Source organism: Salmo salar, chromosome ssa09, assembly GCF_905237065.1.
Source record: "Salmo salar chromosome ssa09, Ssal_v3.1, whole genome shotgun sequence".
Taxonomy (NCBI): domain Eukaryota; kingdom Metazoa; phylum Chordata; class Actinopteri; order Salmoniformes; family Salmonidae; genus Salmo; species Salmo salar.
In genome coordinates, this window is record NC_059450.1 from 26,542,878 (window position 1) to 26,557,569 (window position 14,692).

Genomic DNA, 14,692 nt, shown 5'->3' on the forward strand with positions numbered 1-14,692 from the left:
TAGATGCAGGCAAGAGTGTGAAAGGCGATATTGAATGTGTTAGTCTGTCACTGTCACGCCCTGACCTTAGAGACGTTTATTTTCCTCTAGTTTGGTTAGGTCAGGGTGTGATGTGAGGTGGGCAATCTAGTTTTTGTATTTCTTTGTTTTGGCTGAGTGTGGTTTCCAATCAGAGGCAGCTGTCCATTGTTGTCTCCGATTGGGAACCATACTTAGGCAGCCCTTTTTCCCCTCCTTGAGTTGTGGGATCTTGTTTTTGTGTTGTGCCTGTGAGCACACCATGACTTCACGTTTCGTTTGCGTCTGTATTGGTTTTGGTGAGTTTCATTTATTAAAACATGTGGAACTCTATGCACGCTGCGCCTTGGTCTACTCATTTTGATGATCGTGACAGTCACTTTGATTACTCTAATTTTGCACCTAAGTTGTAAACTTTCATTCATAGGCTAAGTCGTAGCAACCTCATGATAGGGAAAATTAGAGTATCATGTAGTAGCCTAAACCTATCGACGTTACATTGAGCTGGGTGACTGGAATATGAATGACAGTCATCCAAAATGCTCTAATAGCGATAAGGCCTGCTCATAACAAAAAAAATCATCCTCCCTCTTCTTAAACATCACCGTCCGCCGCTGCTTTTGGTGTGGGTAAGTTCACTTTAACTCAATCAGTGTATGGAGATAATTAAAATCATGTTTCCCACTGGGCACAGACGTCAATTCAACGTCTATTCTACGATGGTTCTACGTACACTGAATACAATTGCAACAATTTCTACGATTTTACTGAGTTACAGTTCATATATGGAAATCAGTCAATTTAAATCAATAAATTAGGCCGTAATCTATGGGTTTCCAATGACTGAGAATACAGATATGCATCTGTTGGTCACAGATACTGTAAAAAAAGCAGGGGCATGATTCAGAAAACCAGTCAGTATCTGGTGTGACCACCATCATGCAGCATGACACATCTCCTTTGAATAGAGTTGATCAGGCTGTTGATTGTGGCCTGTGGAATGTTGTCCCACTCCTCTTCAATGTCTGTGCGAAGTTGCTGGATATTGGTGGGAACTGGAACATGGTGTTGTACACGTCCATTCAGAGCATCCCAAACCTCAAACATGCTCAATGGGTGACATGTCTGGTGAGTATGCAGGCCATGGAAGAACTGGGACATTTTCAGCTTCCAGGAATTGTGTACAGATCCTTGCGACATGGGGCTGTGCATTATCATGCTGAAACATGAGGTGATGGCGGCGGATGAATGGCACGGCAATGGGGCTCATGATCTCGTCACGGAATCTCTATGCATTCAAATTGCCATTGATAAAATGCAATTGTGTTCATTGTCCATAGCATATGCCTGCACCACCACCACGAGGCACTCTGGTCACAACTTTGACATCAGCAGACCGCTTGCCCACACGACACCATGCACGCTGTCTTCCATCTGCCTGGTACAGTTCAAACCCGGGATTCCAACGAGCCAGTGGCCATCGAAGGTGAGCATTTGCCCACTGAAGTCGGTTATGAGGCTGAACTACAGTCAGGTCAAGACTCTCGTGAGGACGACGAGCACGCAGATGAGCTTCCCTGAAATGGTTTCTGAGAGTTTGTGCAGAAATTCTTTGGTTGTGCAAACCCACAGTTTCATCAGCTGTCCTGGTGACTGTATTAAACGATCCCACAGGTGAAGAAGCCCGATGTGGAGGTCCTGGGCTGGCGAGATTACACGTGGTCTGCAGTTGTGAGGCCGGTTGGACGTACTGCCAAATTCTCTAAAACAACGTTGGAGGCGGCTTATGGTAGAGAAATTAACATTAAATTCTCTGGCAACAGCTCTGGTGCACATTCCTGCAGTCAGCATGCCAATTGAACGCTCCCTCAAAACTATGGCAATATGTTGTGTGACTAAATGAAACATTTTAGAGTGGCCTTTTATTGTCCACAGCACAAGATCCACCTGTGTAATGATTGTGCTGTTTAATCAGCTTCTTGATATGCCACACCTGTCAGGTGGATGGATTATCTTGGCAAAGGAGAAATGCTCACTAACAGGGATGTAAACAAATTTGTGCACAATATTTGAGAGAAAAAAGCTCTCTGTGCTTATGGGAAATTTCTGCAATCCTTTATTTTAGCTCATGAATCATTGAACCAACACTTTACATGTTGCGTTTATATTTTTGTTCCGTGTACTTTCATTGAAATTATGTGGAAACAATGTTGATTCAACCAGTCCGGGTCCAGTGGGTTAGCTCTGTTTGTAATTTCCTGTTTTGTTGAGTTATCTAGTTCGCACTTAGTTCACATACCAAAAACAATAGCACCATTTTTCAATGGGATTATATGTTCTTTTTCCTTCAGAATGACCTGTTCAGTCAACCATGATTTACCTTAAGAGGCATGATCTTGAAGAACACCTCAGAGTACATGGCTAGGCTCTGGGCCATGTGTTCCATCTCACTGTACTTGATGTATCCAACTTCATTTTCAAGAATCCTTAGGTATGCCATAGCCTCAGGGGAGTCTTGAGAGCGAAGTTCACTGACAAGCTTTTGGAAGTTCTGTCCAATGTCTCTTATGAGGTCCTGTGGGGCCTGTAAGATATGAAGGATTAAACATGTCATTAAAAAGCCAAACCAAAAAACTATTCCTTGAACATCAATACATAAAATCATACACTTTTACCTGTCTTTTCCTTCTCTCACTCCTCAAGGGGGGGATCCAGTTCTCCAGCACCTGCTGGACCGAGTCTGGCATCTTGTGACCCGCCCAGTACATGGCCTTGGAGACCGAGTCAGGGAAGAAACCCTGCTCTCCAAAAAGGGCCTCAAGTCTCGGTTCAAATCCATTACCTTCAATACCAACCTTAAAAAAAGAAGTGAGAATATGTTATAAAACCTAAAAAACACATAAAGGGGAGACAAGATATCAATGTAATCACACCAATATAGATGCAATTATTCTTTGAAATAATATGCATTTAAATAAAATGTTTCATTTATTAGATAAATACACTTTTTGTGTCATATTTGTATTTTCAAACATTACCTCTAACATGTCACTGTTGTACCCAAAGGCTTTGAGGGTGGTCTCCAGCAGGACTGCCTTTGGCAGGGAGTCAGTGGAATCAAAGATCATGTTGCCCTTCATGGAGCCCATGGCAGTGTCCATTTTGTAGTTTCGGGACATTGTGGTGAAGGGGTTAGCAGGATGCTGGTGGTCTTGCAATGCCTCCTCGATATACTGTCTTATTCTTGAGGAAAAGAGAAAGAGCGCTTTTCAGAACCCACAACTTGTTGCACAGTGATTATGGGGATTGGGAAAATAAAGGGTATTATTTTGTTGCTGTGATTCTATTGAACACAATCATGCCCATGATTTTGTAGCTGGACAGACAGATGAAAAATATTAATAAATGAAGATGATTTTCTTACACGGATGTCAAAAACATGTACAGTGGGGGAAAAAAGTATTTAGTCAGCCACCAATTGTGCAAGTTCTCCCACTTAAAAAGATGAGAGAGGCCTGTAATTTTCATCATAGGTACATGTCAGCTATGACAGACAAAATGAGAAAGAAAATCCAGAAAATCACATTGTAGGATTTTTAATGAATTTATTTGCAAATTATGGTGGAAAATAAGTATTTGGTCACCTACAAACAAGCAAGATTTCTGGCTCTCACAGACCTGTAACTTCTTCTTTAAGAGGCTCCTCTGTCCTCCACTCGTTACCTGTATTAATGGCACCTGTTTGAACTTGTTATCAGTATAAAAGACACCTGTCCACAACCTCAAACAGTCACACTCCAAACTCCACTATGGCCAAGACCAAAGAGCTGTCAAAGGACACCAGAAACAAAATTGTAGACCTGCACCAGGCTGGGAAGACTGAATCTGCAATAGGTAAGCAGCTTGGTTTGAAGAAATCAACTGTGGGAGCAATTATTAGGAAACGGAAGACATACAAGACCACTGATAATCTCCCTCGATCTGGGGCTCCACGCAAGATCTCACCCCGTGGGGTCAAAATGATCACAAGAACGGTGAGCAAAAATCCCAGAACCACACGGGGGGACCTAGTGAATGACCTGCGGAGAGCTGGGACTAAAGTAACAAAGCCTACCATCAGTAACACACTACGCCGTCAGGGACTCAAATCCTGCAGTGTCAGACGTGTCCCCCCTGCTTAAGCCAGTATATGTCCAGGCCCGTCTGAAGTTTGCTAGAGAGCATTTGGATGATCCAGAAGAGGATTGGGAGAATGTCATATGGTCAGATGAAACCAAAATATAACATTTTGGTAAAAACTCAACTCGTCGTGTTTGGAGGACAAAGAATGCTGGGTTGCATCCAAAGAACACCATACCTACTGTGAAGCATGGGGGTGGAAACATCATGCTTTGGGGCTGTTTTTCTGCAAAGGGACCAGGACGACTGATCCGTGTAAAGGAAAGAATGAATGGGGCCATGTATCGTGAGATTTTGAGTGAAAACCTCCTTCCATCAGCAAGGGCATTGAAGATGAAACGTGGCTGGGTCTTTCAGCATGACAATGATCCCAAACACACCGCCCGGGCAACGAAGGAGTGGCTTCGTAAGAAGCATTTCAAGGTCCTGGAGTGGCCTAGCCAGTCTCCAGATCTCAACCCCATAGAAAATCTTTGGAGGGAGTTGAAAGTCAGTGTTGCCCAGCGACAGCCCCAAAACATCACTGCTCTAGAAGAGATCTGCATGGCGGAATGGGCCAAAATACCAGCAACAGTGTGTGAACCTTGAAGACTTACAGAAATCGTTTGACCTGTGTCATTGCCAACAAAGGGTATATAACAAAGTATTGAGATTGACTTTTGTTATTGACCAAATACTTATTTTCCACCATAATTTGCAAATAAATTCATTACAAATCCTACAATGTGATTTTCTGGATTTTTTTTCTCATTTTGTCTGTCATCGTTGAAGTGTACATATGATGAAAATTACAGGCCTCTCTCATCTTTTTAAGTGGGAGATCTTGCACAATTGGTGGCTGACTAAATACTTTTTCCCCCACTGTACAGTAGGAGATGCAGAAAACAACAACACCTTCTACCACTGTGATCACACATATTAAGTTAACCTTGTAAACTACGTATATAAACGAATAGGGAGTGACTGAACACATCATACAGAAAACAGTCACTTACTGCTGCGTTGTGGGATCATCAGAGTGCCGGATGTTGTCAAGGTGGGAGGCCACAAAGCTCCTGACCTGTGGGTCCTGCTCGTCATTCAGTGTGGTGATCACCTTGCTAAGGAGTGCATCGTCAGGACTCTTCATAAGCATCAGATAAGCTGCCACACGTTTCTGGACGGGGTTCTCAGCATCCTGGTACACCTCCAAGAGACTTTCTCTGACCTGCCATTCACAGCACAAACCTTTTAGCTTATTAGTACAGATTGTTATTGATTAGATTATGAACAGTGTGCTAAGTAATAAAAGTATATAACTGAAGAGAACTCAAAGAAGAACGTTGAGAATTTATTGAGTAGGTTTAGGTGGTGGGTATGTTGGAGGGCATTGAATCACCTCCTGGTCGATGTCCATGAGTCTGAAGGCCTGAATTGCTGCCTTCTGGACAGATAGAGAAGCCCCCTTCCGCACACAGTTCATGAGGGACTTCTTCAAGCCCAGACCGACATCACCGGTAGATTTCATTGCTTTACCCATAACACCTACAACCTGGAATATGGTTGTGAAAAAATTAAGTTGCAAGTTGCAATACCGACTAGCTGTATCTGTATGTTAGGTACACAACAATACTTTTAATATTGCGTATAAGCGGTTGCATACCCTTAGTGTCAGGAAAGTCATATCCTCATTCCCTGAGCAGTCTCCCAACATGGTATCCATGAACTCTTTCACATCTCTGACCTCAGCGGTGGGATGTCCTGGGTGGAACCTGCAGATGAGTGTTGGGAATATGTTAAAGTAGCGCTGAATAGTACTGAATTGTGTTGTGATTAGGCTTGTAAAATTCTGGCCACTTTCAATAAATTCCCTGGTTGTCTTGAAATCCCGGTTGGAGGAGTAGAAGCATTAAGCAGGAAATCCTTAATTCTCCAACCAGGATTTCGGGAAAACCAGGGAATTTATTGAAAGTTTTGCAACCCTAGTTGTGATGGTAATTATTGCCCTATGGTGGTTAGCTTCAATAATTAATTAAATAAAAAAATCTAAAAAGTTACAAAGCTATTATGGTTTCAGTCAAATAAACTTCAACCATATTCCCCCCTCCCAAAAAAAGGCAATTGATGAGAGATGATTTTAGTTATTTTGAGGTAGAGTAAAAAATAGTAAAGAGTGTAATTTCACTTACTTCCTGACTGTGTTTGCCAGAGCGTACATAATGGCTTTGCTCTGTCTGTGTTGGGCCACACTGAGCATATCTCTGACCCGGTGGGAATCAGGGCTCGACTGGAGGCTAAGGGCGTACACAAAGGCGTCCCCCTCCACAGCGGTGCTGTCCATCGTCCTGATGACTTGGAGGATGGCACTGGTGCACTCCGGTGTTCCACACTGGGCCAGGGCCTGCGAGGTCAGCATACCACCCTCCATCATCATCTCTTCCACAGCCGGGCTCAGTGTCTCGTTCTTAAGGGCACGGAGCTCGGATACCAGTTTCTGGAAGAGACCTGGCCTCCTCTGGCCCTGGTCAGTGCTCGACAGACCGCTGAGGTCTCGCAGCGTGCTCAGCACAGCTTCTTTGGTCTGAGTAGGAGCCTTGTCCTCTGGGTACTCCATGCGAAGAGGTTGAATGCGGCTGGTTTCAACCTCTACGTCAACGTACAGGGAGAAATGAACAGGTATGGAAAACCCTTTAAGAAGTTTCCTTCAACTCATGTTATCTGCATAATAATTGACACTTTACTTGACATATAATGGCCAAACGACAGGGTCATAACCCAAGCCAAATGAGCTGAATTTAATGTAATAAACTGACATCAGCTTTTATGGTATCAGTATGTAATTGTTAACACAATGTTACGCAGCTCTTACAACAAGGGGATATTTTTAGCAAGAGCCATCACAGATCGCAACAAACACTCACACTTTTCCTGATAGTACAGTGCATGCCTTCGTGTTCCTTACCAAAAACTCTGTTGTTGATCTTTGCTGAGTCTTTCAAGGTCAGGCTCTGTGTCACCACAGATGAGATTCCACTATTCCTGCAGATGGGTAAAAATTGGCTTTACTGAAATCAATTCAAATATTTTTTGTAACACACATAATCTAGGCTTGAATATTTTCCAGAGAAAATTGCAAGAAATGACCGGGATTCAGGTATTCCCGTTCAAATCGGAAGTGCCATTTAAAACATATAATATCAGCCATACTGACATGATTATGCCACTGTAAATGGAGAAATATACACAGGAATGTAACGTTTTCATGTTGGATTTGTTTGTTGCAATTTAATCAACTCAAAGTTCTCTCAAAGTCACCACACTATTTCATTGATGTAGCCTAGTTTTGTTTCATTTCTTTTTAAAAAACTTTTTACCCCTTTTTCTCCCCAATTTGTAATTACAGTCTAGTCCCATTGCTGCAACTCCCCTATGGACTCGGGAGAGGCGAAGGTCGAGAGCCATGTGTCTAGAAACACAATCCTGCCAAGCCGCACTGCTTCTTGACACACTGCTCGCTTAACCTGGGAGCCAGCCGCACCAATGTGTTGGAGGAAACACTGATGTAGTCTTATGAAGCACTGATGGCCGATTGGTAAAATATTATGAGGTCTAGTGAAAATTACATTTGTTTTAGTATATCTTTGACTGAAAGATGTCAGACAGCTTGTTGTCCCTTTTCTCTCCCCTGGCTTGCACCTGGAAATTGGGGAATTGGGGGTGGTTGTGGCTGTTTTTACTTGATGATAATCCACTTATTGTGGTGACTTTGTCCCAGGGAAAATGAGATTCTCCGCTAAACAAACAGATAAGCTAAGTAGGTGTCACGAGTGTCGTAAGGAGTGGACCAAAACGCAGCGGGAAAATGTATACTCATCTTCTTTTTTTATTTGAAGAAGGAAAAACAAAATATACACGTATACAAAACAAACGACTCCAAACAGTCCCGTCAGGTGCAACAAACACCGCCTGCCACGCCCTGACCAAACTACAATAACAAACAGCCCCTTTACTGGTCAGGATGTGACAGTACCCCCCCCCAAAGGTGCATACCCCGGATGCACCTTAAACAAAAAAATAAATAAAAATAAACCCCAACACAAAAATAATCCCCTAACTAAAGGGAGGGAAGGGAGGGTGGCCACCGTCACCGACGGTTCTTGTGCTACACCCCCCCCAACCTCCTACTACGGAGGTGGCTCAGGCTCCGGCCTTACTCCCCAACCTAACCTGTCCACCCCCGCTAACGGCTTATTATTATTTACCCCTCCCGAAGTCTCTGGACTAAGGCGCATCACTGAAGACCTCGGGCCGGGGCGCGTCGCTGAAGACCTCGGGCCGAGGCGCGTCGCTGGAGACCTCGGGCCGAGGCGCGTCGCTGGACACCTCGGGCCGAGGCGCTGGACACCTCGGGCCGAGGCGCGTCGCTGGACACCTCGGGCCGAGGCGTGTCTCTGCAGGCTCCGGACTGTGGGCCGTCTCTGCAGGCTCCGGACTGTGGGCCGTCTCTGCAGGCTCCGGACTGTGGGCCGTCTCTAGACGTGGCACTGTCGCCGGAAGCTCTGGACTGGGAACTGTCGCCGGAAGCACTGAACGGGGAACTGTCGTCGGAAGCTCTGGACGGGGAACTGTCGTCGGAAGCTCTGGACGGGGAACTGTCGTCGGAAGCTCTGGACGGGGACTGCACACTGAAGGCCTGATGCGTGGGGCTGGCTTTGGAGACGCCAGACTAGGGACACGCACCACAGGGCTAGTGCGAGGAGCAGGACGAACTGGACTGGGCTGACGCACTGGAGGCCTGGTGCGTGGGGCTGGTACTGGAGGTACCAGACTGGAGACACGCACCCCAAGGCTAGTGCGAGGAGCGGGAACAGGACGTACTGGACTGGGCTGACGCACTGGAGGCCGGGTGCGTGGTGTTGGCTTTGGAGGCGCCAGACTGGAAACACGCACCTCAATGCTAGTGCGAGGAGCGGGAACTGGATACACTGGGTCATGAGTAGGCACCGGCGATCTGGAACATACCGCCTGCACAACCCGTCCTGGCTGGATGGTAACAGTAGCCCTGCACGAGCGGAGTGCTGGCACAGGGCGAACTGGGCTGTGCAGAGGCCTGATGGCTGCCGTGCGTAGAGCAGGCGTAGGGTAGCCTGGGCCTAGGAGGCGCACTGGTGGCCAGATGTGCTGTGCAGGCATACTCCTACCCGGCTGGATGCCCACTCTAGCACGGCACTTGCGAAGGGCTGGGATCGCTCACACCGGACTGTGCGTGCGCATGGGCGAGATCGTGCGCACTTCCGCATACACCGGTGCTCTCATGATCCGTTTCTCCCCATAATAAGCACGGGGAGTTGGCTTAGGTCTATTACCTGACCTAGCCACTCTCCGTGTGCCCCCCCAAAAAAGTTATTGGGGCTGCCTCTCGCACTTGCCAATCGGCGCGTATAACGCCTCGTAATGGCACCTTTCCACCTTGGCTGCCTCCAGCTCCTCCTTAGGGCGCTGGTACTCCCCAGCCTGGTGCCATGGTCCTGCCCCGTCCAGGATCTCCTCCCATGTCCATGAATCCTTATATTCCTCCTGCTGCTCCTTCCTCCACTGCTTGGTCCGTTTGTGGTGGGTAGTTCTGTCACGAGTGTCATAAGGAGCGGACCAAAACGCAGCGGGAAAATGTATACTCATCTTCTTTTTTTATTTGAAGAAGGAAACACTAAATAAACACATATACAAAACAAACAACTCCAAACAGTCCCGGAGGGTGCAACAAACACTAAACCAGGAAATAACTACCCACAAACCCCCATAGAACAAACACCCCTATAAATAGGACCTTCAATCAGAGGCAACGAGAAGCAGCTGCCTCCAATTGAAGGTCACCCCCATAAACACCACATAGAAATAGACCAACTAGAAATAACATAGAAATACACTAACATAGAACATAATCCAAACAACCCCGAAACACCCTAAACAAACACCCCCTGCCACGCCCTGACCAAACTACAATAACAAACAGCACCTTTACTGGTCAGGACGTGACAGTAGGCCTAGGGTAGCGGAGAAACATGGATATTGCAGTTGATAAATTGCCCGTGAATCTGACCAGTAGCCCACCGTGAGCTCACTTTTGTTAGCGTAGGCATAACATCATGAAACAATGTTGCAAATGTCTATTTCCTCAAGCGCTTTTGTGGACACAGTGTATCCCCCATTTTGTGATTAGCAACAGTTTATATTTTGAGTCTCTGCCAGTGCCACACGTTAGTTTGGAGATTTTAATGTATGGATATTGAGATTGGACATTGTCTACTGTAACTGCGTCGAGAGGCCTGCACACTTAGTAAGCAATTATATTTACAGAAACCATGCAAGTAGCTGTCACACTAAAAATAAATTTTTCTATATAGTGCCAAATAAGGGTTATTTGACTTGTAAAGATAGCATATCCTTTTTGGTGCTATATTGAACCCTTTTTGAAGCTTCTATAAAGAACCATGCTCATACAGTTCTAAATGGAACCGTGATGGTGCTATAGAGAACCTGTTCCCTATAAATAACTATTAAAAAAAGGTTATATATATCACCAAAAAGGGTTCCGCTATTGTTACAACCCTTTTTGCCGCTGTACAGAACCCTTTTTAATTGTTCTTTATCAAATCAAATGTTATTTGTCACATGTGCCGAATACACCTTACAGTGAAATGCTTACTTACAAGCCCTTAACCAAGAATACAGTTTTAAGAAAAATAAGTGTTAAGTGCAGTAGCAGAGAGAACAGTCTATGGCTGCGGTCCAAACACTTAAAATATACACCCTATCCCCTCAGCCCTCAAATTATATGGTTAAAGTATGGTTAAAATTCCATAGTTTTTATTGTTGTGTTAATTGACAAGTTGAATCAGGTGTGCAGGCTCTGGAATGGCTGGGGGTCCCTGAGGAGAGGTTTGAGAACCACTGATTTAGATATCAGTTCTCAATTGACGCAAGGCCATATATGAGTCTTTCACAAGACACCATCACTGGACATAATCACATTTAACATGTAATGGCATAGCACAACAGATTAGATAAACTGGAATGACACTCACTCACTGTTGCACAAAAAGAGCTGTGAGCAAACCACCACTGTGAACCGCAAAGAACCACTGTGAACCGCAAAGAAGGGCTCAAAGGGTTATTTTAGTCATTATTGTTCCACACAGAACCCTCACCCTTTTCAAAGAACCCTTGAGGAACACTCTTTTCTTAATGTGTAAGGGATGTTTTCTATTGGGGACTTCATTTTGAGTAAATATGATAAGCTGCTAGCATTGTGATGACTGGACTAATGTATGAATGAAGCCAGAGAGTTGATATGTTGCACGTGTAGTTTGTATTTCTGCATCTAGGCTAATATGCCCTTCTCGTTCTCGGCATATTCTCACACCAGTTGTGATATGTTGGGGGATTCTTGGGGAGGGTGGGCTATGGCCATCTTTTTTTAGTGCTGATCTGATGTAGAATGTAGGCCTACTTGATGTTTGCAATGGCATTGTAGAAGAACCCGTCACACGTAGTGCTTTGAATTAATGGCGACGTAGCGTTATAGGCCCACAGTAGGCTACAACAGCACACACACACACACACACACACACACACACACACACACACACACACACACACACACACACACACACACACACACACACACACACACACACACACACACACACACACACACACAGTGTTGATTGATCATGCCATTATTTATCTTGGGAAACGAGAATGGGTTTGGGCGGGAAATCATGGTAACCCGGTTCCCGCAATTAAACCCTAGCACACACACGCACAGTTGCACACCGCACATACACATAAATGTTTGTCGGTGACTTACTCATGTGAGAAGGGCAGGAAGATGTGCTTTTCTGTGCACACAGCATTGGTCATATGCTTTCTCCTGTTGTCAAACTGATAGTTGCAGTCCTGAGTACTACTGATGAGCTTGGACAAAGGACCATGCTGAAGAAAGAGTGATAGCCGTATGTTGACATTATTACCCTTTTTACATTTCCTGAAAATCGCACTTTTGAAATTAAAAGAAAAGACACATATCTATCAAAATGGCTGTAAGGTTTGTTCAGGACTTCCTTGAAATGTCAGATATTTTATAGACTATAGTTGCTCTAACATAACATGACATCATATAATATATGAAATGTCACTTTTAGCAGTCACTTTAAGAGCAAATATTTTTGTACAGGTGTAGGATTTTAATTTGATCACCCTGTTGTTGCAGGAAATGTGTAGTGTATTCAAGGTTAAAAAGGCTTCTAAATTTTGTAATTTTCACTTTTGTATCAACCCCTACAAAAATGTCCATTCATTATAATCCACACAATATTTCACATTTCCTGTTGCTGTAGGATTATTTTTCTACTGTGAGAAACTGGTCAAATTAAGATCCTATATCTGTATGGGTGGACGCAGAGGGAATCGAACCCACAACATTTCCAACACAGTGAAGTTGTACAGGTTTAATGTTTTGGAAGTCAGGTCTCACCAGGCTTGGGAGGAGGGCCAGCGGGCTGCTGGGGAGCTTCATTCTGCGGAACTGATCACACTGAGACAGATCTCTGGTGAGAGTCACATCTGTATCAATGTCCTTCCTGGAGTTGACCGTGTAGTCAGTCTTGCACAGGCCATGCACAGTGTTCTAATGAGGAAAGGGAAAAATATACATCAATTTTTCCCTCACTTTCCCTCGGTGCAATAGTGCACTTCTAAGAAACACCTGACCTACCATAATGTTGTTGTTCTCCTCCACGACAGGGACGTTGAGTGCGGAGATGATGCCCCTCTTGATGTTCAGGATGTTGACAGGCTCATCTGGCTCTGGGTAGAGGCGTATCCCAACGACCGGCTCCCATGTGATTTTCAGAAGGTTCCTGAATACACACAGTACACCAGACAATAAGTCAATATTGTCAAATTCATTATAGTTGATCTGTTCTTTCACAGGACTAAAAATAATAGACTAACAAATAGTGTTATTCATTTTACAAGTGAAAAACGATTGAAATGGTTAAAAAAAAATGAGGGAAAGTGATGGAGAACATTTTATGTTCAAATCATCATCAAATTGACAATACATGTTTTATCTTTATGGTAAATGTTTCCACTGACTTCTCCATAGCAGCCTGGAAGGCCTCAGCTCCTGCGGCCTGTTTATACACAGGCTGTCCCTGAGGGTCGATGACCGACACCTCACTGAGAGCACAGTCCGCTGTGTGAAGAACGAAGCTGCATTCTTGTGGGACTTCGAGTTCAACCTAAACAAGAGTGGTCAAGCAAACAGAGAGAGGGAGGGTCAGTAAGATAAGAGCTCACCCGTTTACCAGGAGAAACAAGAAAAAGTGGAGCCACAAAAACAAACAGACATAGGCCTACCTGACATGTGACTTTGGGGCCATTCCTGAGATTGGATGTACCACTCACACCATTTATGCTCTCTGTTGTGTATTCGTACACATATTTCTTAAAGGTCTTAAACCTTGCTGACACTGGAGATCACAAATAACGGGCAAATCAATTTGAATAATGTCACTGAATGTACAAGTATTATATCAAGTATTATATAATTTCTATCAATACTTCTAATATACTAGCTACTAGCCACGTTTTAGATGCACAGTACCAGTCAAAAGTTTGGACACACCTACTCATTCCAGGGTTTTTCTTTATTTTACTAATATTACTATTACTGAAATAACACACATGGAATCATGTAGTAACCAAAAAGTGTTAAACAAATCAAAATATATTTTATATTTGAGATTCTTCAAAGTAGCCACTTTTTACCTTAATGACAGCTTCACACACTCCTGGCATTCTCTCAACCAGCATCATGAGGTAGTCGCCTGGACTGCATTTCAATTAACAGGTGTGCCCTGTTAAAAGTTAATTTGTGGAATTTCTTTCCTTCTTAATCCATTTGAGCTAATCAGTTGTGTTATGATAAGGTAGGGGTGGTATACAGAAGATAGCCTTATTTGGTAAAAGACCAAGTCCATATTATGGAAAGAATAGCTCAAATAAGCAAAGAGAAATGACAGTCCATCATTACTTCAAGACATGAAGGTCAGTCAATGCGGGAAGTTTCAAGAACTTTGAAAGTTTCTTCAAGTGCAGTCCCAAAAACCATCAAGTGCATTGGCTCTCATGAGGACAGCCACAGGAAAGGAATACTCAGAGTTACCTCTGCTGCAGAGGATAAGTTCATTAGAGTTACCAGCCTCAGAAATTGCAGCCCAAATAAATGCTTCACAGAGTTCAGTAAGTAACAGACACATCTCAACATCAACTGTTCAGAGGACACTTCGTGAATCAGGCCTTCATGGTCGAATTTCTGCAAAGAAACCACTACTAAAGGACACCAATAATAAGATAGACTTGCATGGACCAAGAAACACGAGCAATGGACATTAGACCGGTGTAAATCTGTCCTTTGGTCTGATGAGTCCAAATTTGAGATCTTTGGTTC

At 44.1% G+C, this 14,692-nt stretch overlaps 1 protein-coding gene across 1 annotated transcript in view; it reads right to left on the bottom strand.

Moving 5' to 3' along the window:
* The window catches only part of apoba (apolipoprotein Ba), a 44,704-nt gene that overhangs the window by 24,609 nt on the left and 5,403 nt on the right, over positions 1–14,692 (bottom strand). The window contains exons 3-15 of the mRNA XM_014211001.2: positions 13,600–13,712; positions 13,336–13,481; positions 12,953–13,097; positions 12,713–12,865; positions 12,047–12,171; positions 7,139–7,215; positions 6,366–6,822; positions 5,840–5,948; positions 5,576–5,728; positions 5,193–5,404; positions 3,057–3,261; positions 2,694–2,873; positions 2,399–2,602 (exon numbers count right to left, since the gene is read on the bottom strand). Of these exons, the coding sequence (XP_014066476.2) occupies positions 2,399–2,602; positions 2,694–2,873; positions 3,057–3,261; positions 5,193–5,404; positions 5,576–5,728; positions 5,840–5,948; positions 6,366–6,822; positions 7,139–7,215; positions 12,047–12,171; positions 12,713–12,865; positions 12,953–13,097; positions 13,336–13,481; positions 13,600–13,712 (2,279 nt within the window). The remainder of the gene's footprint in view (positions 1–2,398; positions 2,603–2,693; positions 2,874–3,056; positions 3,262–5,192; positions 5,405–5,575; positions 5,729–5,839; positions 5,949–6,365; positions 6,823–7,138; positions 7,216–12,046; positions 12,172–12,712; positions 12,866–12,952; positions 13,098–13,335; positions 13,482–13,599; positions 13,713–14,692) is intronic.